Genomic DNA, 24272 nt, shown 5'->3' with positions numbered 1-24272 from the left:
AAACCAACTCAGCCATCTGCTGACTGAACCTTGGGGAGCATTGCTTTACGTGCCCACTGAAGTAGGGTCAGACTTTGAGGACTTCAAAAGTCATGTGAAACCACTAAGTCATCATCATCATGACAAACAAAGAGCACAGAAATTCTACTAATCATCCCATTAGGAACATAACTTACATCGCCACATATGGGTATTTGACAGGACCATACGTTTACATACAAGCCAACCCTTCATACCTTAAATCTTGCTTCTCAGGTCGCCTCCGAAAACTACATGAAATAACCTCCTCAGTACTTCACAACCCAAAGCCATTCGTCACAAAGACAGATTGTACTTTGAGCTCATTCCCAAGTAAGACTTAAACAAGAAATGGAGACCCAGGCCCACCTGGTTCCTATACAGCAAAACACCCCCAAACACGGCCCTATATTTCATTGCCACAGGGAAAATACACATTCATTAAAATAACATCTCAAACCATCTTTTCCCCACTATAAAAGGCAGTGTTGTACTGAGAGGACCGCCGAAAGCGACTCACCGACTGTGAGGAACGCTTCGGACCGTGTGGCGCCGTGTTCGTTAGTGGCTTCGCAGGTGTATTTCCCAGCATGTTCCTGAGTAGCTGCCTGAATAGACAGAGAGCTTGAGCCAGCTCGGGACATGATGAAGTAGACAGGCTCCAGGTTCGGGTCCCTGTGTCGGAGCAGGTGGGACTTGCGGGACTTGGACCTAAGGACCTGAGATGGATGGCTGGTTATCAATCCATGGCGGCCATACCAATGAATGACTGGGACAGGCACTCCAGTGGCATTGCAAGACAAGGTCACAAAGTCTCCGTCCGTCACCTCTACATTTGCCGGTGCCGTGACTATAACAGGCTTCAGTCCACTGTCTATTAGAAACACAATTCACAGAATCAAAACGACGAACACGATAACATCTGCCCTTTAAAGTAATCTCATCCAGTTGCTAAAACGATACTGCAAAGATATCCCCTCCGATTGGCTCCCTTCTCAACTTTCGCCAAGTAAAATTGACAGCGGAAAAATGCAATGTTTCAGAGCCAGGAGAGGCACTCACCACCAAGCCTGACAACCTAAGTTGGAGAGATCTCTTCCAACCATGTAGGTTCCAGGGATCCAACTCCACATACACACACACACACACACACACACACACACACACACACACACACAAATCAACATAACCGAAGAGAACAGAGGAAGCCCCAAGTTAATGTGTAAGGAGAGGATGGAATCCCGAGTGAACGTGTATTATTGACAAGTACCTCCATGCCTCCAGCCCATAGGAGCAAAACCTTGCTCTGGTCCCTGTGCGAATGTTGAGTGTGTTCACAGAACAAAGAACTGCAGCTGTGTCGCCCTGGATGACTGCAACCTGAGACTGCTCCCCTACAGAGCCTCCTACAGAGACCAGCTAACCCCCATGCTGTGCTATATAAATAAAAGCACTGGGTTTCTGGGTTGTTGCATCTTAGGGGTCCTCTATCAGAGCAGACACAGCCCATCCAATGCCAGCTTTTCTGTCTGTGTGTCTGTCTCGCCATCCGTCAGGCTTCCAATACTGGGTCATGCATGCATGATGTTGTGTGTAATTTGGGGGAGAGCAGTTTTAAGACAGGTTTCTCTGTGTATCTCTAGCTGTCCTGGGCTTCAGGCTGACCTCAAACTTAGGGATCCACCTGTCTCTACCTTCTGAATGCTGGGATTAAAGGCATGAGCCATCACACCAGGCTTGCAGTGTATAATTTTTAAAAATTATAATTTTTCATAATTGTAGGTTCCTCAAATTCCCCACACAGATTCCATGTTCCCCTGAAAGAAATGTATATAAACAAATCTACTAAGATTCCAATAGGTACACAATGCCTACTTGACTGCAGTAAGGACAGAAGAGGTGAAGCCAGAACCTCAGACCATAACGTGAAAAAAGTAAAGAAGGATAAACTACATAATACTCCTTCAAGAAAATGGATGGTTCTGGTGAAATCCAATCAGAGAAAATCTGAGAGGAAGAAAACCTATTTTAAGTGAAAACTGGCATACTATTTATCATGGACATGAACAGCATTTTTGTTTCTAAACCAAGTCTTCCCTTCTAGTTCTGGATTTTTTTCTGAAGAGATTTTTAAGTGAGGCCACAATAAAATATTGGTCATCAGAGAAGACATTTTCTCCCAGCATGCTTCTTTTTCTGCAGACCTATTTACCATGTCTGACAAAACTAAAGACACTCCATCTTCACAGCTTTCTGAATCTTTGCCAAGTGAATGAGTATGAACGCTCTGACGAGCCCTAACATGCATGTCCCTGAGGACTGATGAAGCTGAACATCTCCTGGCAGGTTTATGTGCCATTCATAAATGCTTTACATGACTTGCTAAAACGTTTGACTCATAGATCATACAAATACCCTCCAACCCAGTCCTCAAAAACTTTCCCTTGTGAATTTATCTTTATGTTCCGTGTGAGTTAGAGATTCAATTTTTGCTTTCTGTTTTCATTTTGATAATTACCACAAGTCAAAACTTGAAGCAAATATCCCGTATGGGATGTACAATACCAGTTCAGTCAGGTCTTTCCAAGTAAATCTATTTTTGTCAATCTCTGCCATGTCCAAGAGTTTATTTGTTCCTGTAGCAATCTAACTTTTGAAAACTGTACTGGCTTTTTATGCTTACAGCAAGTGCTCCATGCTTTTAGAGTACATTAGCTACTCTTGGGCCTCTGATTATCTTTATACCTTTTATAATCATTTTCTCAAGGGTGTACACACACACACACACACACACACACACACACACAGGCACATATACTCTCATGTAACCCAAGGTGGACTCAAATTCCTTATGCAGTCAAGGATAACCCTGAACTCTTGATCCACCTGCCTCTCCCTTCCAAGTGCTGGTGTTACAGGCAGATGCCATTAAAGCCCAGCTAAAGTCTTCAAACTATTCTGATAAGATTTTATTTGAAGCATCATAAATCTACAGAAAAGTCTGAAAAGACCAGATAACTGTATAACTCCGAGTTTTGCTACCCATGACCTAGAATGTCTTTCTATGAAACTTTGTTACTAATATAAAAAGTGATTCTTAAATAATATTTTCTGTTTGTTGCTAGTATACAGGAAGGCAAATGATTTGTGCTTATTTAGGTCTACACCTAATTTCTTGCTAAATGTTAATATTTTAATCAGAAAATGTATAATAAATAAGAGCTAGCAAGCACTGTGGATATTATACAATGGCAATGTTGGTTATAAATTAATAACTATTTGGATTATTTCCTTCTAACTTCTTTGTCTTGGTTTTGGTTTTTGGTCTTTTAAGACTGGGTTTCTCTGTAGCTTTGGAGTCTGTCCTGGAACTCGCTCTGTAGACTAGGCTGGCCTCGAACTCACAGAGATCCGCCTGCCTCTGCCTCCCGAGTGCTGCCTAGCAAGAGCACTTACTCTTTTTTTTCTGTGTTTTTTTGTTTGTTTGTTTGTTTGTTTTGTTTTGTTTTTTGGGGTTTTTTTGAGACAGAGTTTTTCTTTGGAGCCTATCCTCCTTCTGATTTCTTTTGTTTCTTTCTGTCCTGGCTGAACTCTCTCGTACATGGATACCTAGAGTAAACTCTAAAGAGGGTACCTTTTACACGTTCATGGTAAGAGATGTTTTATCCGAGTCCTTGTTAGATACCTTTTATCAAGTTCTACTCCCATTTTTCTGACTGTCAATTTTGTCTCATTTTTCCTACTCTTTATGAAATAATGATGGTTTATCTCCTTTATACAATAAACAAGGTGAACAATACATTTTATGGTAGACTTCTGAAACAATTGTTTTCAGATATATATAATTTATATATATATATATATATATATATATATATATATAAATTCTTGGCTTGGCTTGCTGGTATTTTATTTATGATTCTTATACCTATGTTCACAAATAAGACCTGATTTAGCTCACTTTCTTATCCCACCCTGCTGTGATTTGGGACTCAAGACTGTACTGACTGGAGGTTTTCCATTGCCCCCTTTCTCTGGGAGAGTTGTGTAATATCTGGAAAGGTCTATTACTTGCAAGTTGGTAGAATCTACAAAACCATCTGGCTTGGTGTTTTCTTTGTGGGAGGAATTTAACTCCTAATTCAATTTCTGTCAGAGCTGGAGAACTGCTCAGGCTTTTTATTTACTTTAAGTCAGAGCCTTGCTAAGTTCTAGTTTCCCTTCGCTTTTACACATGTTATAGTCTGAATCCACAAAAGCCCATGAGTTGAAAGTTTAGTCACCAGCCTGCCATGAGTGACAATGAAATCTGAACAAGACGGGGCCTGGTTGAAAAGAAGTTAGGATGCTGAGGGTGTGTCCTTTGAGGGAAGACTGGGAATGCCCACGCCCACGCAAACACACACACACACACACACACACACACACACACACACACACACACACTGTCCGTCTCTCTGCTTCCCAGCCAGGAGGTAAGCAGGTCTGTTTCAGCACTTCCTTCGGCCATGACCCACTCACTGTGCTGCCTGCCATAAGCCCAAAGCAACAGGCCCAAGGACCAAGTCTGGAGCTATGAGCTACCATAAAGCCTTCTCTTTAAACTAATCATCTCAAGTATTCTGTCACAGTGGTAGGAAGCTAACACCACAGCTCTGCTTATATTTGTAATGTACTGCCCTAACAATTACTTTATTACTTTTTTAATCTCTATAGTGAGATTTACAACTCCCCCCCTCCAACAAAACTGTCCATTTATACCTATTTCTTTACTTAGTTTTGCCAACTATTGCTCCACTTTATTAGACTTTACAAAAAACCAATTTCTATGCTTATTAATCTTGTGCTTCACCTTTCTTTGATGCTTTCTGCTCTTGGCTTTGTTTCTCTCGTCCTCTGCTTTCTTTGAACCTACTCTAATGTTCCTTTGATTTACTTAATAATTTTCAACCTCACTTGTTTTCTTTGGTAAGCACACAAGACTATAATAACCCTAAATTCCATGTTGGCCATCTTCCTACAGGACATGATTGATTGTGCTGGCTAGTCTTACGTTAATTTGACACAAGCTAGAGTTATCTAAAAGGAGGGAACCTCAATTGAGAAAATGCCTCCAAAAGATCCAACTGTAAGGCATTTTCTTAACTAGTGATTGGTGAGGAGGGCCCAGCTCATTGGGGGGTGACACCAATGGGCTGGTGGTCCTGGTTCTATAAGAGGGTGGACTGAGCAAGCCATAGGGAGTAAGCAGCTCCCCTCCATGGCCTTTGCATCATGATAATTATGATAATTTGCACCATGATAATTATGAAGGGAAATTTGGTAATAGCATCTATTAAAATTTCCAACATATATATATAGCCTTATTTTGCAAGCTCCCTTCTAGGACTTTCTTTTAGAGATACTCACACATATGCAGAATAATTAAGACACTCATTACACCTCAAACAGCTATCAAGAAGATGCTAGTCAAATTACTGCAACTATAAAATGGAATAGTAAGACAGCCAATTTTCTTAAAGAATAAAAATATGCTTTGATGTACCATGTGAGAAAAAATTCAAACTATAGGTGAAGTAAAACTTTTAAAGGAAAGAATTCTGCTGCTATTTATGTTTTTAAAAGACAATAAAAACATATATATACACACACACCTGTGGTATATAACTGCTTGCATATGCACATAGAAGGCTATTCAAAAAACTAATAAAACCAGTTGGTTCTAAAGAAAAGACTTTCTGACCGTTAGATGCTGGCAGGAATGGGGAGAGCAAGAGAGACTGTAGATTTTAACATATATCTTTATAAACTATGCAGAAACTGTTGAAATGAATATCTCACAACAGTTTATTATTTAGAGCCTACGGGAACCCAGGAAATCACACATTCTACTTCATTTGAGCTAGATTTCCATCCTATAAACAACTTTTTTTTTTTTCTTTTTCAAGACAGGGTTTCTGTGTAGCCGTGGCTGTCCTGGAACTCAATCTGGCCTTGAACTAACTCACCTGCCTCTTCCTCCCTATCTCTGGAAATAAAGGTGTGCACCACCACCTGGCAGAAACAACTTTTAAATTGTTTTTTATGTTTTTGGGTGTTTTGTCTGCATGTTTGTTGTGGTATCACTTGTGTGCCTGGTGCCCACATAGTCCAGAAGAGGGTAGTGGATCCTCTGAGGCTGGAGTTACTCATAGGGTGCTGATTGCTAGGTGCTGAGTAGTACTGAGTGCTGAGAGCTGAGGGCTGGGTGCTGAGAGCTGAGCCTGGGCCCCCTTGGAAGGGCAGCTGTTAACCAATGAGCCATCTCTCTATCACAAAACAATTTTTTAAATGAACTTGATTAAATAAGACAGCTTTATCATGGAAATGCCAGTCTACTATTACAAAGATCATGAAAAATATGGTTCTTATATGGTAGTAGAATTATTTTCTTTCAATAACATAACCTCATTTCTAATTACTGAACAAGCCTACCTATGAAGGAAAATTGCTTGTGATTACACAACTTAAAAGCACACCTTGTTCAATTTGAAGTCTTCCAGTAGACTGCATGAATCCAATCCCATTGTCTGCTACACACTGATACAGCCCAGAGTCTTCCATGGTAACCCCGGTGATCTTCAGTCCGTTTCCTTCGGCTAGATGCCGTGAGGAGGGGCGAATAGGCTGTGCGTTATGAAACCAGGTGCGGTTGGGGGCTGGGTTCCCGTGAACATCACAGGTAAAATGCACAGTGGCCCCCAGAGACACTTTCTGATCCTGTAGTCCTTTAGAAATTGAAGCATGCTCTGTAAAGAAAGCAGGTGTGTTTCACTACCACACAAGTCACGGAGCACCTGTCTGCAGCACTGAGTGTGAAATCCCTCTGTGTCCTTTACTGACGCTCATTCTTCCATCTATGTGGTCAAGAAACACTAAGAAATCCACTTTAATGCTCACCAGCAGAATAAGTATAGTGCTACTAAGTTAGAATCTTTTTTATATTGGCCCACCCATTTTATACCTCGCATGCGCGCACACACACACACACACACACACACACACACACACACATTTCTACCCTGCTCTTCTCTTAACATTTAACATTACGTAATAGTTTCTCTAGATCATACACCAAAGAGGAGACAACAAAGCTTTATTTAAAATGAGAATCTTTTAAATGCATCAAATAATGCTTTTGTTTTAAGTTCTGATGATGGGGCTGTTGTGACCACCACTAAAGAGCAGCAGCCATGGCCCTGGGGTACCTCTGGCTGTGGGTCTTAACAGGGGCCAAAATGGATGAAGAACATCAGCAAGCCAAGCCATAGCTGGTGCATCAGGGACCTCACCAAACACAACCAATTTGTAGGCCACATTATCCAGGATGTGTGTGGCATCCTGTTAGCTGCATGGCCATGACATTGCCCAAGGTCCCCAAGCCAAGGCTTTCAAGTTCAGTCAGAAGAGGGTAGAGGTGCATATCCCCGTGAAGAGGAAGCACTAAGTGGACTAAACCTACCCAGCCTCACAATATAAATCCATAAATTCTGTCTGCAGTCAATTCTACTTTGACACTATATGAATAACAGGCAAAATACTTTAGTTTCCACAGAGCTTTGTTCTGAGACAGCGCTGCCTCTATGTACTGGCACTTGCCCTGAAGGCTAGGCCAGCTTCACAAAGATCTGCCTGTCACTGGCTCCAGTGCTGAGATTAAAGGTCCGAGCTGGGACTCCTGGCTTAAAGTCACTTCTTAGTCTTGAAAGTACGTCATTCCCCAACACTTTCAGTATCTGCCCCAAATAAGCAGTGATCATATTAATCCAGTTCCGATTACCACTGGGTTTAGAGTTTTCGGGGGATTTTTTGTTTGGTTGTCTGGTCGGTTTTTCTGGCACTGGCAATCAAAGCCAAAGTCATGCATGTGTTAGGTTACTCTAACACTGAACTGTACCCCCAGCCCCATCATCAATTTTTAAAGCTCACTTGCCATATTTATATTAATTCCAGTGTAACTAACCTACATCAGGTTATGAGTATAAATCAAATGTAAAAAAAACATTTACAAAAGTCCTATTTAACAAGACTGGTTCCTATTCATTTCTTTCTAGTTTTTAGAAGACTCTGTTTTGATGAAGGAAACATTTTCCAATGCTACAGGATAATGATGGCAGCTGCTGACAGCAATGGTTCTGAAATAAAGACTATCTACAGAAATGGGGAAAGATTTTATCAGCCAAACATAACAAAAAGGTAAGAAGTAAACAGCTGGATTTCTTTGTGAGGTGATTCCTCTAGTCGGTTCCATCTTAGCTGCCGCTGAAGGACCACACACACACACGCACACACACATGCATGAACACACACACACACACACACGCACACGCACACCAAGCTCTCCCCACGTACCAGCTACCAGTGTAGATATTTCTTAATATTCTGTATTTCATTTTTAGCTCACAAATATCCTTCAAACATCAGTTAGGCCAGGAAAATTATGTGACTTGAAATGAAATCTCTGTATTGAATAAGTAAGACCTTACCCAGAACATTGACCATGTAAGTGACATGTTTAACATCTCCGGACTTGTTGCCCACCACACACGAATAGTTTCCTGAGTCTGCTGGGTCAATGCTAGCCGTGGCAAGATGAGAGTAAAGCCTCCTCCAGTTGCTTCCTGACACAGCATCCTGCCCATCCTTCAGCCAATACACCTGTGAGGCCGGGACCCCACTCACCACACACTCCAAGGTAACAGGGCTATGAGGGAGGACAGACAATGCCTGAGAAAGAGCAGGGTGAAGAATGTGAAAACCGTCTGCTGAGGAAGGGCCTGGAAAAGGAAGGGAACACAAAGCGGTATTAGAAATGACTATTAGAAATCCACCTTCTCCCTTAGCTGATCTGTGAACACCCCGGGAAGCTGCTTCCATTTCCAACAAGTCCATGGGGGCTAGAGAGATGGCTCAGCAGCTAAGAGGATTTGTTATTTTTGCAGAGGACCCAGGTTCAGTTCTCAGCACACACATGGTGGCTCACAACCGTCCATAAATCTAGTGCCAGGGAATCTGATATACCCCTTGGGCATCCGGCACACATGCGGTGCATACACATATATATGCAGGCAAAACTCTCATATGCATAAAATAAATAGATCTTTAAAAAATAAAATAAAAGCAAGTATAGTCCTGTTAAGGGCGCTGGCTGCTTTTACAGAGGTCTCAGGTTCTACTCCTAGCACTCACATTAAGGTTTACAACTATCTATAACTTTATTTCCAGAGGCTATGATGCCCTCTTCTGGCCTCTTGAAGACCAGGTGTGCACATGGTGCACAGACATCCATGAGGGAAAATACCCATACAATAATAATAATAAAATAAACCAGTGTTGAAAAACATGCTGAACTCTCTTTTACCAAGGCTTCCTTCCCTAGCCACCAACATTCTCCCAGATACTTACGACTCACAAGGAGCTTCCGGCCAATGGGTTCGACTTTCAATTCGCTGGTGACAGGATTATAAGCAGCACATTTGTATGATCCCTTATCCTTCGAGGACACATTCAAAATCTGAAGATTTCCCGAGGGGAGGATTAAGTAGTTCCCTGGGGAAGGTAGAGGGATGCAGTCAGGGCTACAGATGCAGCTCAGTTTGTAGAACCCTTGCCTGGCACAAAGCTGGGCTCAACCCCAGCACCCATCACATGAAATCAGGCACAGTGGCACATGACTATAAGACTGGCAGCGAATGTGCAGCCAAAGAAGCATTATTACCCAAGAAAGGAAAGTCAAGCCCAACCGTGCTTATACAGCAAAACCTTCAGCAGACAGTCAGAGTCTGAAACACAAGAAAGTCATTTGGACAAAAACGTAGTAAACACATCTTGACCTATGGCCACCACAGTGTTCAGTCACTGGCTACTCATCACGCTTCTCAGTAAATGCACACGGAGTAGCTATTCTCCCCCAGCCATGGCCTGGCACACATGCCATAGCAATGAGGAAAGCAAAATCCCTGCATTAATGCATTTGACATTCCAATAGGCAGAACGAGGTGGCAGATAAAGGGGTGACTAACAAACAAGACATACCCAGCCTACACCAGGTGTGGTAAGCTCTACCAAAGAAAGGGGAAGAAAGTGACAGAGCATCTTGTTTATACACATCCATGTGGGCCATCTCCTCTAAGAAGTAGCGTTTAAATATGGCCCTAAGTGGTTGAGGAGCGAGCCTTTGGGGTCAGCCATCTAATGTAACCACGTGCCTGGCCTCTGAGAGCACATCCCCAACAGGGCTCACCTGTGGAATACTTCAGCCACTTTCCCCGGATCTTATAGCGCACCTCGGCTTTGGGGTTGCTCTCTGGTACCCTACAGCCAACGAAACCCGTATTCTTCTCTTCTGCAGTAATAACATGCATTGTTGATGGATCGAAGTCACCAAGAGCTGAAATAAACAAGGAAACAAAGGAATGTAAAATAATTTAAAGGAAACTTAAAACTTAGAAACAGAGAATGGCCTTTTGTGGCAGCTGATACCAGTCCCCAAAATAGCAGGAATAGAAGGATCTTTTGTTGTTGTTGTTGTTTTGTTTTTCGAGACAGGGTTTCTGTGTAGCTCTGTTCTGGAACTGCTTTGGTAGATCAGGCTGGCCTCAAACTCACAGAATCTGCCTGTGCTGGGATTAATCCCAGATATCTGCATACCTCTGCCTCCCAAGTTCTGGGACTAAAATTATGCACCATCATGCTTTTAACCAAAAAATTTTACTTTTTGACAGATCTCATTATACATTATGCAGCTGAAGCTAGCCTTGAACTTGTGATCCTCCTGCCTCAGTCTCCCAGTTGCTAGGATTACAGGTGTGAACCACCACACACAGCAATGAGAGTTTCTCATCTGAGAAAGGCCCTGCAGCAGAGGTGAGTGGTTGAGGGATGCAGCTAAGTCAGGGCACACAGGTTTTCCCTTCAGGGAACTGTAAGGAAAACAAACTGACCCAAAACACCAAAGAGAACTGCAGAGCACACTTACTCCCACTCTGTCAAGATGAATTCTTCCCCGTCCAGAGGGGTCTTCATCAAAACTCACTTCCCCTGCAATAAAGCGGCTTCTGGGAATGAACCCAGGACATTATAAAACACAGCAGCCCACTGAGCCTGGAAGCATCAACTCGGTATTGATTCCTTTCAGTTTAGACAGTTCCCTGTGGACTGAGCGGGCCCTTTATTATCCTCACCGCCCAAGGATGCCAGCTGCCGGCCTCCAGGAAATCAACCCTCCAGTGTGTGTCTTGGAACTGCGCATGGGTCACAGCTCTACAAAAACATTTACTCTTCTCAGTTATGACAAACTCTCTACTCCAGGGGAATCCAGATTTGTTCTGTAAATAGGGGTGCCCTCACAAAGCCGTTTTCCATTACTGGAAGCCATCGCCATTTGAAAGGCAGATGGCTCAAACTTACCAGGGAAAACCACGCATTCCAGATTTTCCATGAGTTCAGTTCCTCACGTTCCTTTCTCTACAGTCAGTTTCCCCCCTCCCCCACCCAGCTTCTTTAGCCTGGCTTCAATTACATAAATTAAAATCCCCTGGTAATCAAGGGAAACAAAACAATTAGATGTGAAAGAAAGATTGAGGACTGCATGAAATAAATGAGTGTCAAAAGTCGACTTTTTTTTTTTTTTGGCCTGTACTGATATTAAGGACTTTAAAATAGATTCACAAGGATATTGCCCATAATTCACAATAGGAAACTGCCCTGTGCTAATTTTTAAAACAAAAATCACTTCCACACTATTAATACAGATTAAGTAACAAGGCTGGGCTATAGAGGTTCCAGCATCTTTCCCCAACTATTCAAAATCAAGAGGAGGTTAGGATAAGAACTCTCAGACCCCTACATGTATGGCATCAGTGCCCAAGGTTTTCCCACTATGGAAATTGCGAGAACGAAGAGAAAACCCATAGATTTCAAGACAAACAACAGGTAACAAGGTTCACTGTAAACTCACCTGCAGTGGACACTGTTGCAGGGCCACTCACAATAGCACCAATGCTGTTGTTGGCAACGCACCGGTAGCAACCAGAAAGGGAAGGGTTAAGAGACAGAATTGTCAAAGTCCCCCGATGAATCTTAATCTGTTCCGTGTTTCTGTCCAATTGTTTCCCATTGTGCAACCATGAGATGCGGGCAGTAACTGGTTTAGCAGAACAATGTAGGACCACGGGTCTACCAAGCTTCTGGACCGCAGAGAGTGGTTCAGAAATAAAATAAGGTGCCAAGTCTGCAAGGGAACATTCCCGTGTGCAAAAGAAGAAAGAAGGAGAAAGGGGAAGAAAGCAGAACAAGAAAGTATATTAAATACATTTCAGCTGAGTCTATAACTAAGGCCATCTCTTATCTCTATATGTGGTACGGAGTTCTTAATGCTTATTAAAAAATCATAAGCCCATCTTAATCTCAAACTCACAGAGATCCTTCTGCCTCTGTCTTCCAAGTGCTGGGATCAAAGGTGTGCCACTATGCCAGGCCCCTACAGTACTCTTAATACGTAATAAATGCTACACAATGATTACACATTACTACACATATATTTCCACCATCACATAAGTATAAAGCCAAAAGATTGAGCTGAAGAAAGACTTCACCCAACGCCCCATCATTCTCCTCTTACCTGAACTCACAGAAGAACACAGAATCACAAGAACATACAGCAGTGTCCATAAGGGTCCGAGGTCTGGATGCATAGCGCCCAATTACAGAAGTATGCAGGGATGACTTCCAGAGAAAGCCCAGGCCTCGGCTCACTGGAAAACATGAAGGAAGACAATCTAACCACAAGAACCACTAACATCTTTAAACTGAACCCTTTATCTTAGACTCTTCATGATCCATGTCTTCTCAACCCACACACATATCTGGACACTAAACTAGGGTTAGAAGCTCTGCTCTACCTTCCAAGGGACTAGGATACTTTTTACTAGGGACGACTCAGAACTGATGGATAACACACTGGAGTGGGTCAAGATGGAAGATGAAGCGCCATCAGGAGACACTGAACCCTTGGGAGACAGATGAGGGCATGGTGAGTTGTGAACTGTGACAATGACAAGTGGATTCAGGATAGTCTGAAGCAGAGCCAAAGAAAGCACAGGCACGGAGATGAAGTATGAGAGTGTTGCAGGTATGTCCAGGGTAACGCTTGGGTTTGGGTGTAAAAGAGGAAAGAATGCCCGTTTACTAAAGAAGAAAAATCCAGAGAAGGGGATTCAAAGTGAGGAAGGAGAGAGTCTACTGGATATCCAGCTGCTCCCAGGAGGTCCAGAATTGCTTAAATGAGTCTGGAGTCATAGGAAAAAGTTAGAGCTGAGAACGTAGATTTCAGATGTAAGAAAATCAGGCACGAGCTCAGACTTTTCTATGAAATATATGCTCAGAGCACAAGACATGTCCACCAAGGACTTCGGAGCAGTGGGAGTGCAAAGCAATGAAAGAGATGGAATCCAGGAGAAAACTCTTTCCAGTCATGGCTGTCTTAAACCAGGTGAGAAGTAGAGCAAGTCCAGCTGCCATCCGAACGGTGCAATGCAGACGGCTCATAACACTGACAAGAGTAGGTGAGCAGAGAAAGGCTAACTTAGCGGGAACCATAAGGGAGCAGGCAACAATGGGGAAAGAGGAGAAAGACTTCCCAAGTTTTGCCATGCAGCAGAAAAACAGGAAGAAAATGGCAGCAGAGAAATGAACAATTTTGACAGACACCACCCGAGGGAAGGGTTGCTTCTGGCTTGTGTTGCTTTTCTTTTCCCTTTCTTTTCCTTTTCTTTTCCTTCTCTTTCCTTTCCTTTCGGCTGGAGACAGTACAGCACACTTAGAAAACGTTTAAGAAATCCATAAATCGCAGGACTGGCAAGGACATGGAGACAAATCACCATGCATGTGATGGGTGGAGGAAGAACTAATGAGTTCCTTTTGGAGACAATATATATGCATGTATGTATGTATGTATGCATATGTGTGTATGTATGTATGCATTATCATTTATTTATGCAACAAATATTTTTGATTATTTATTATGTAGCAGATACCATCCTAAGGGCTAGACATAGGGCCGTTTCCATTACAAAAATAAAAATAAATAATACAGACATAAATTTAAACTTTACATTCTAATAGGAGGAGTGGACAATGAGCAAGATAAATAAGTTTTAAAATGTCTGTGCATCCTCCAGATATTGCTAAGTTCCTACTTTGCTCTCACTTTTCCATGTAACATTCTGTTTCCTCCTTAAAAGCAAGCATATTCAATAATATAAAATTCTACTTTCTAGAAACACTATAATGTCCCTTAAAACGAAAGTACTACTTTAATATAACAAAATACCCATATGTGCAATCATAGTTAATAAAAACTGATTTCTGAACAATTCTAGCTACATTATTTGTTCCTTCATTTAGTCATCTAATTTTAAAATCGGCATAAATCTATAAACGTCTCCCCCACACACACACCATGCTAGGTATTATGCTGGTCAAGGTTATCAGTAACCACTGCAGATCCTGCCCTGCGTCCCTGCTTGGCTGGGGTTGTAAACAGAGTCTATGACTCTGGAGTACAAGACAGAATGACCAGCTACATTAACAACCCATTAGGAATACAAAACAAAGTCCTGAGGGTTCTGGAGTCAGTGTCTCAGTGCGCTCCTGTTTCTCCTGCTCCAGAGTCTGGAAGCTTACAAACCTAAGCTTGTCTAGATCTCTAGCACTCATTGGCAGGAGGGGTCAGTGGTGTGGAAACCTTTGGTGTCATCTGAATTCTCCTAGTTTACGGCTAAGGACAGACACAGCAGCAGTATGAAAGCAAAGTAAACATTCATAAGACTTGGTAACAGGAGACACTTTCGGAGCAAATGTGCACACGGATGATGGCTTCTTCCTTTTGTCAAATCTTTCTCCGACCATTTATTTATTAGAAGGCAGCAGCGTGGATTTTACAATGGACTTTAACCCTCACTCACGACCTAATTTACAGCTGCTCTTTGAAGTTTCACAGCTCTTTATTTCTACCTAAACACGACCACACAGAAGTCTCCCTGATAGAGCCTACGGGCTGCTCGTCTACACTTCAGACAGGCTCTCAGTGTGCACTCAGGGCTAGCTCTAACTACGTAATCCAGGCTAGCCTCAAACTTGCAGTGATCCTCTGTATCTACCTCCTTGGCGCTGGGATTACGGGCAAGATCTCAGTTGATCTTGGAAGTTAGAAAGAAGCTATGACCATAAGAGGCACTTACTAAACATCAGTGGGCTTGACTTCTGTGTACACACAGCTCAGTGGTAGAGGACTATGGTGGTGATGTCATCTATGGGCCCGGTGAATTGTACTCTGCAGCAATGGATTCTCACAACCTCATCACTACACGTGTGTGTGTGTGCATGTGCGCACACACATGTATAATCTAACTAAATTACCCTTTTTGGATAGTTATTTTAATATAAAATGTATGTGTGTATATACACGTATATATCCCAAGAGTACATGTGCACATACATCTCATGTGTAGGAATGAATTTCATCCATAAAATGTTTAGATACTCTTTTAATTATGTGTCCTGAGGTTATATTCTTGGAAGCAGAATTCCCACATCCAGGATAGAAACATTTTAAGGATTTTTACATACATATATATATGTATGTAAAATATATATATGTATGATATATATATATATCATCAAGGCATTTTCTAAGAAGCCACAGTACAGCACCATTTCCAAAACCACCATCAGCACAGGAAGGTGACTCCTCCCTCCGTTTAAGGTGCAGATCCATGTACTACATAAACCAAATGTGAATATGAAACATAAGTGCTCCACTCACTAAAGAACCTGACATTCCAGCCACATTAGTCACACTGTTTACCTTTGACCTTCCAGTAACAAGAAGATCATGGTATAAAAATCTGATTTTTACCCTAAATCCATCAAAAAGGAGGATAAAGAGTCACTGTAGTTACTGTGTGGTTTTAATTTATAACATATATTCCTCTAAAAATAAATTTATATGCAAAAATTATCTGTTGGCATTTAAAATGTTAAACTTCTGTTCAAAAATATATTCTTAGGCTGGAGAGATGGCTCAGTGGTCAAGAGCACTGTTGCTCTTCCAGAGGACCCAGGTTCAATCCTCAGTACCCACATCCTCAGCACCCACATGGCAGCTCACACCTGTCTATAACTGTCCCAGGGTTTTTGACACACTAATACAGACATATATGCAGGCAAAACACCAATGGACATGAGAAAAAATAAAATTTTATAGATATACATCCCTATATACATTTGTACATATACATATACATATATATAGCCTCCCTCCCATAGTGCTTTTTTTTAGTCTATCCACCATATATGCATATACAATAGAAGTACACACACACCTATTTTCCTAACTTAGGGAGGTAGTAAACTAAACTAGGCTCAATTAATTAGGCAGCAGACACACACACACACAGAGATACATGCACACCCACCAAGGCTCCTCTAACTCACTGGTCTCAGAAGGAACTGATGGACCATGCGAATGCCCTTCTACTGCTTTCCTATGTTCAGAGAGTTCTTTCCAGTGTAATCACGTCTTTCCACTGCAATCCTGAAGAGACGCTTCCCAGTCACTGTGCTCCCAGGAAAGGCTCTGGTGGTGCGGATGCTCCCACAGACAGCAGAGCGCCAGGAAGAAGGAAAGCAGCTACAAGAAACAGGCCCATCTGTCCACAAATCAGGTTGACTCTTTCCTCCATACTGAAGAAAGCCGTAATGCCATCTGGCAAAGTTCTGCTCCTTGAGTCTCGAGGTTCAAAGAAGAGCTGCTATTTCCTAAGTAACCAAGATTGAAGCCTCTCCCTTCCCTGCACAGGTAATTTGTGTGTGCCACACTTTCTGCCCCATGCTGGGCTCAGCAGAGCTTCTGCTGGCAGCGGGAGGCTGGAGGTATGCCTCGTCTTAGCTAGGAAAGGAAACACTTCCCTAACGTTTGCTTAACTCATTGTTCGGGTTGTGAACTTACTGCTTTTATAACCCCTCTTCAGCACACTGCCAGGACAGTCCTTTGGGGAAAGCCCTTCCTGAGTTTTTAGGTTTGATTTCTTTGTTTTTGAAGCATCTTTTTTGCTTTCCTAAGGCTGATCAAGGCTCTCTTTCTGAATTACACCCCTCCCCAACCCTCCCTACCTCCCATCCTCTAACTGTGAACAAAAACTTGGCTCTGGGATCAGTATAGTTCTTCAAAATAGGAAAAGTTTTCAGCTAGTTTGCATTTTAAAGGGATCCTCTTCTTCATAAAAAGTAATCTTTAAAAAAGAGAACTGATTCCCATTTTCAATCAATTTCAAAATGTACCATTTAGCAACTGTTGAGAAAAAAATATTTTTCTACAGTAACTAAAACCTAGGATTTGCTTAGAGAAAAAAACTTGGTTATGTGGTGTAAGATTAATCTAGTACAGTTACAATCATGGAAGTCAGACAGAAGACCTTTAAAAAACAAAAACAAACAAAAAGAGCACATTTAAACTACCAGAATATTAATCATATACAACTTTGAGTCTCCTGTCAAGTCTTTCTTCATTCAAAATACTTAAATAGTTTAGTGAAGACACTAACATCATTTCCTGTGAATCCTTCCTTCTCTTGCAGCAGCATCCTTTGAACTGTCAACACACAGGACGTCTTTGGATGAGATATTCTGAGAAGCAAAGATGAGGAAGGAGTAAGCCCTGAACTGAAGCAAATCGCAGCTCAACTAAGAAAAATGAACATGGACACAACCCCAGCAAGCAAAAGGTATTTGAAAGTTCAAAGCACAGGAATGTACTTTTCACTCAGCAGATCCTGGATGTATGCTTACTGTTGCCAGGTGCTAGGCTATTGAGGACAATATGGTGTCTTCCCTGTGGGCTTGGGATGGTCAGATGAGGGATGATGGTGTAGAAGCAATTACAATGCTAACTTCTATAACAGCACTGTCCAAAGAGCCACTTTCTGTCAGAGTGGCTATTCAACATCTTTTACACTTGGTGGATGACTTCTTTCTATGCAGTACAACTTTTCAGAGGTTAAAGAAAAACCTTCAGAAAGTTGTGTCTTGGTTCTAAAGATACAATCACCAGTTGTGATTCATTTAGTCAGAAGCGTCATACTAAAAAATTGAATTGCATGTTGATTAGATGGTTCCCAAAACAGGGGACTTTGTGGACAGATGCCAAGTAGAAAGGCAGTAAGGATATTTTCCTAATCTGTCTAAAGCCATGGCCCCATTTCCAAGAGTGAGGAAATGTTCATACTTCATTTTTTATTTTGTTGTAGAGTCTTTTTTTTCCTTGCCAGAACTTTAAGTGCACTTTGAAAACAAGACAACTAAGAGTCATTACAAAAAGAAAGAAAGAAAAAAAAAACTTTCAAAGAACCTCTTCTTGGTTCCTATTGTCTATTGCCTCTAGAAATCTGTTTTGTTTTCGTTGCTCAACAGGTATTTTTTCTTATGTACAAAAGCTGGCTTGTATTGACTGGAGCCTAACCTAACGTTTCCACCACAATCAATAAAGATCGCTTTCACTTAGTGACTGAGTTTTCAGAGAGTAAAGCAGTTACATGTGGAAGGCATGGGTGAGCAACGGAATCAATGTGTACAAGTCACAGGAAGGACTTATTTCACCTAGACCTGGGGGCTGAGATTTCTCAGCGGAGGAGGAGAATTACTGCAAGGTCAAAGCCAGCCTAGGCTACATATATGTAAGGAGACTCTGTCTCTTCACAGAAAGAAAAGATACATAAATTAAATCAAATTAATAAATCAGAATGCAAGGAGAAAATGGTAAGGGAGGGAGAAGGAATGGAAGGGACAGCTTCTAGAAAGGACGGACAGTGTGTATAGAATCTGTAGAATCTACATATAGAGTAAGGAAGTACATGGGCTGGAGTACAATAATATATATATATATAAAGGTATCCGGCTTTTATCCTGAGAGAAGGATTTTCTACAGGAGAGGGCAAGCTCGGACCTGTACCTCTGCAAAGCCATTGGCACTGGAATGTGAAGAAAGGCTCAAGACCAGTAAGAGGAGGCTGCTGTGCAAGAAAGGAACTCGCACTAGAGAAACTGTCAGAAATTTTAAAGATTTGAAATCCCCAAGGCCTGACATATTTAAGTGATGCAAACGGCAGAACTGACGGGATGCAGTCCACAGTGCTCAGGTCTGGGAGAGAACGCACCGCTCAGACATCACCGGAACCCATTTGTCTACCCACTTCCTGTTTCCTGGCTGCTCTGATAGTCAAGGAACTGAAGTAACTGTCTATATTTCTGACTAAGACAAGTGACCGTGCAGGTCGTCTGCACTTTCTCCGACAGGAAATCCATGAGAAACAGCAGGCCTTTGTGCGTACTGTCTGGGAGGTGCGCGGGGAACCAGGTACCTGTACAGATGTTGAATCCGACGGAAGAGGGGGGAAAGAGAGAGCGGATGGCCCTGCAGAAAGCAGCTAACAGAACTGCTGGTCCCACAGAGGAGGGTACCTCAGGCTGAATCCTGAAAAGGCACCTCATTTGTAGAAGCAGGAACTCCCGACTCAAAACTACGGATCCCAGCAAAGCTGCTGCTGGGAGAACCTAAAAAGGGAGGCAGAATCCAGGGATGAGACTGAACAGGCTTGATGGAAAACTCAGTCCTGAAACGACACTAATCAATCTCAATCCCCCCCTTCCAGTCTCTAACGTACTTTTCAAAGGTGCCATGAGCTAGGTAATCAAATACGTCCCACACCCCCAGACTGTCACTCCTTCATAATTACTAAGGCTTTGATGGATGAGTCTCCTTGCTGTGTGCACGGGGGCTCCTAAAATGAGAGAACAGCTGGCATTCATCTTTCAGTAATTTCACAGGAGGGACTGGAAGAGGGTGAGGCAAGAAGCAGCAAAGAGCGTACCATCATTATGAGCCACAACAGATATATTATCTAACGGTCTGCCATCTGGCTCGGAGGATGCACTGACAAACTAAAGCATCCCTTAAAACAGCCATGTGTATGTGACAATGACGTATTTATCCTCTGACCTGCTGCATAGCCTGGAGATTGAGAGAAGGAATCTGTTGGTCTCAAGCTATTGAACTCCCAAGTCCTGCTCCTCTCACTAAGGAAGCCCTCCGGGTGTAAAATACAGACAGTGTCATTTGTGCACACTTAGTAATAACCTTGCCATCATTCAGGTCAACCTTCTTCTGAAAGGCTGGTGCCCACAGATTTTCCAACCTTCCCCCCACCTTCCCCATGTTTCAGTAGAACCAGCCAAACATACGCACGACCCTGCTGCCTTTCACTGACGACCAGCAAGAGCGGAGGAAGAAAATGGAAATGTCGTGGGAGGTGTGGCACCAAAAAGGCCAAGTGAGCAAAGAAATAATCAACTCCACATGAGCCACTCCAGGACTGACACAATAGAAAGGGCCTAGGACTAACCCCAGAAAAGGTCACAGGGATCAAGGGTCACAAGAAAAAAAAGGCAACAGCCAGGGGCTGCCAGCTGCAACAGGCATCAATGTGGTCCTAATTAGACACCAGAAGAAGCTCTGAGTGCAGGGTGAGGCGCTATTCACAATATTTGTGTGCTTTTTAAAAAAGTCACATCAAGAGTTCCTTGCCACTCTTCCTAACAGACGACTTCTTCCTGCTCTTGAGCAAAGGAAACCAAAAATCGCGGAGACCAGATAATTCTGGCAACCACCAGGAATTGTTCGGGAGGATTATGAACATTTAAGAGCATAACTGTATGCAAATCATGAAACAAAAAAAAATCTTGGGAAAGATTACTATAAAGATAAAATACAGCAAATCTCAAGGAATTACTGAGCAATACTACAGAGTCAACACTTGCCACAAATGTACCACTCTGTGGATTTGGGTTCATTGTTGGCAGTGGCTTCGTGGGAAAAAATAACAGAATTATGGTAACCACAAAACAAATGCTCAGAGAGAAGATTTTTGTTTTTTTTTTTTTTTTAAGTTCGCTAAAACCTAGCTAAACTAGAACAGACTGGTGTTGTAATGATGCCATCAGACACTTGGCTAGCTTTCCTTGGTGGGGGATGAGAAAGAGGAACATGGAAAGAGTTGAAAAAGAAGTGGTTAGGTAATATTATTAATATTGCTGTTCAAAAGTGCAGAGCTTCACTGAGACCAAACGATGCACTGAGCCAACAGTTTCCCTGGGCAGTTACAAAACACGACCCTCACTGGGTTTAGATTTCATTTTAATAACTGGAGGAAGGGCTTACGGAGAAACTAACGTCCATGAAGTATATAGTAATATATACAGTCAAGCACTGATGGAAGGGCAAATGAGGGGAAACATCAGAATTCTAAGAAGAGTACCTTTGCTGCATATAAACTCAGATCAGTGCCCATGAATGATGGCTCAGTCTTGGTGACTTTCACACCTCTCTACCTGTTGAGTTATAAGTTTTCTTTAATCTAGAACATACTGATTTTAGTTTCAGGTTATCTATTCACCTTTAAACTTACTATACAAAAGAACTGAAGAACCCTAGATTTCTTTGCTGCATCTAGTGATGAGAATCTGGTCAGACACGGCTTCATCAAACCTGCCATTCTACCATGGATGAGCAGCTGTGCACTGACAATAGGGCTCTCCAGGCTCATTCAAAAGTTGACATACAAGTCAATCACAGACTACCACCTAGTCAGCACATAGCAGGCCCAACATGACTGATAAGTCTAAACATAAATAAAAGCTCACAATGGTCCATACCAAGAAAACCTGCACTTCAGAAAACCTTACATCACCACAGGCAGTTAAAAACAAAGTAATGATCAGGCTACAATGTGCTGGTGAACAAGAAACTAGGAAAACAGCCAATTAAGTTCACAGTGTCTTTACACACATAGCACTTTAGATCATGAAGCCTGATCTAACCAGAAAAGCCTGAGAAGTTATCAATGACATAGGAACAGCCTGTCTACAAGAACGAGGCATAATTTGCTAGAACAGTGCTGTTAGGCTCAACCTAAACCAACCAAAGGCTATTGCATCGTAATATGACACTGGGTGCCAATAAACAGGGTAACCAAAGCATACAGAGACAAGACACACACAGATACGGGGGCCAGCATGGAAGACAAACACTCCAGTGATGCTTCTTGGTGCGAAACTTTTCTAAAGATTCTCTACTGTTTACAACATCGATGTAGAAATGAGGTACAAAAATCACTCTCATTATTATACCTCTGTTTAACCTCATAAAGTCTCAGCTTCAATATCATGATCCAATATTTTCATTAATGGTTATTTCAAACACAATCAAGAAAATCAAAAGTTTTAACATACTATAGTCAGTAAATAATAAACAAACCCTAAGTTTTCTAGAGCAGCAATATGAGCGTAAATCTAACTCTGAAATTATCATCCAGTACTGGATCAGGCGTGCCTTGCGTTTGGAGAACACACTTCCACATGCCAGAATACATAAGTCTTGTGGGCTCTGACTCCTCTTGTCACTACTGACTTTCATGTATAACATGAAGGGGTTTTGTTTTGTAGTGAGGTGTTTTTTTTAAAATATTTATTTATTTATTATGTATACAATATTCTGTCTGTGTGTGTCTGCAGACCAGAAGAGGGCAGCAGCTCTCGTTACAGATGGTTGTGAGCCACCATGTGGTTGCCGGGAATTGAACTCATGACTTTTGGAAGAGCAGGCAATGCTCTTAACCACTGAGCCATCTCTCCAGCCCCCAAGGTTTTTGGTTTTTTTTAACTCACAAAGTTTTTGTTCATTTGTTTGTTTATAAAAGCAAGAAATCTGTAGATTTGACTGATAATCTAACTCTTCCAACATCTCTTGATGCATCCCATTATTTTAAGTACAGGTATAAATGGGGTGCCAATCTGTTAGACTAAAAACTACACAGAGGGCCAGAGTGAGAGAGACAGCTCTGCAGGTAAAGGGAGTTGCAGCACAAGCATGGTAGCTTAAGTCCAATGGACCCTGGAACCCTCAGCAAGGTCCAAAGAGAGAACAGACCCCATAAAGTCATCCTCTGGCCTTCACATGCACACCATGACATGTGAGCTCTGCCATGAACACATCATGTATGCATGCACACACAAATAACACATTAAATTGCTTTAACTCTTAAAGAGTAACAATTTTCACTAACTTTTATAACAAAAAGGCTGTTTTTGCTGCTATGGCAAAATGCCTAAGACTGGGTAATCCATAAAGAGCAGGGCTCTATTTGGCTCTCACGGCGCTGAAGGCTAGAAGTTGAAGAGATCAGTGTGGTATCTGATGGGGTCTTTGTGCTGTATCATTCTGTGACAGAAAACAAGAGAGCAGGGGAGCAAGAGATGCAGTCTGCATCATCGTCTGAAACAAACTCGTGATAGCTCACACCTACGGTGGCATTAGTTCATCACGAAGGCTGGGCTTTCACACATCTACCCTCCCATTAGAGAGCCCACTCTCAACGCTACTGCCCTGGAAATTAAGTCCCCAGCAACTGAGCTCTGGGCATATATTTAAACCACATCAAGCAGTCAAAGGAGCTCAGAAATGAAGGATGGGTAAGGGCTGGGGCAATAAAGTGGAAGGTAAACAGAGACCCTGTCTCCTAAAACGCTACATCCCTCACATTAGCCCTCATGATCAATTTCAAACATTTTCAGTGTTAAAAAACAACCAAAGAGACAGAATTTCATTTGTAAATATTTTAAAACAAAATTACTGGTTGGTAATCTAAGCTGATATGTTTCCCTTGCCTTGATTACGTTCAGGTAGGGACTAGCAAGATGGCTTAGAGGGGAAAGGCACCTGCCACCAAGCCTGACAACTTGAGTTCAAATCCCCAGGTCCCAGATCCCAGATCCCACACAGTGGAAGTAGAGAACTGACCCTCAAAGGTTGTTCCTGATCTAGAGGTGGACATAAAGCACATGCATCCTTGATAGATGAGAGAGAGAAAGATGTAATAAATAATTTTATAAACAAAGCAACAAAAGAACGTTCAGACAGGGACCAGTGGGTAAAGGCAGTTGCTACATGGCCAGGCCACCTGAGTTCAATCCTGGAACCTGAGTAAAGGTGAGGAGACAACCAGCCACATACATGCCACAGCATGCACACCATATGCATACATCACTTACACACATATACATGCCACAGCATGCACACCATATGCATACATCACTTACACACA

At 42.2% G+C, this 24272-nt stretch overlaps 1 protein-coding gene across 1 annotated transcript in view; it reads right to left on the bottom strand.

Moving 5' to 3' along the window:
* Positions 1 to 24272, bottom strand: part of Cdon (cell adhesion associated, oncogene regulated) — an 88534-nt gene that overhangs the window by 45585 nt on the left and 18677 nt on the right. Inside the window, exons 2-8 of the mRNA XM_005347024.3 lie at positions 12680 to 12812; positions 12017 to 12289; positions 10301 to 10447; positions 9463 to 9606; positions 8544 to 8834; positions 6537 to 6806; positions 539 to 892 (exon numbers count right to left, since the gene is read on the bottom strand). Coding sequence (XP_005347081.1) covers positions 539 to 892; positions 6537 to 6806; positions 8544 to 8834; positions 9463 to 9606; positions 10301 to 10447; positions 12017 to 12289; positions 12680 to 12752 — 1552 coding nt within the window. The 5' untranslated portion in view covers positions 12753 to 12812. The remainder of the gene's footprint in view (positions 1 to 538; positions 893 to 6536; positions 6807 to 8543; positions 8835 to 9462; positions 9607 to 10300; positions 10448 to 12016; positions 12290 to 12679; positions 12813 to 24272) is intronic.

Source organism: Microtus ochrogaster, chromosome 5, assembly GCF_000317375.1.
Source record: "Microtus ochrogaster isolate Prairie Vole_2 chromosome 5, MicOch1.0, whole genome shotgun sequence".
Classification (NCBI taxonomy): Eukaryota; Metazoa; Chordata; class Mammalia; order Rodentia; family Cricetidae; genus Microtus; species Microtus ochrogaster.
The sequence above is the reverse complement of the archived record's forward strand: the minus strand, read 5'-3'. Positions and strand labels throughout refer to the sequence as shown.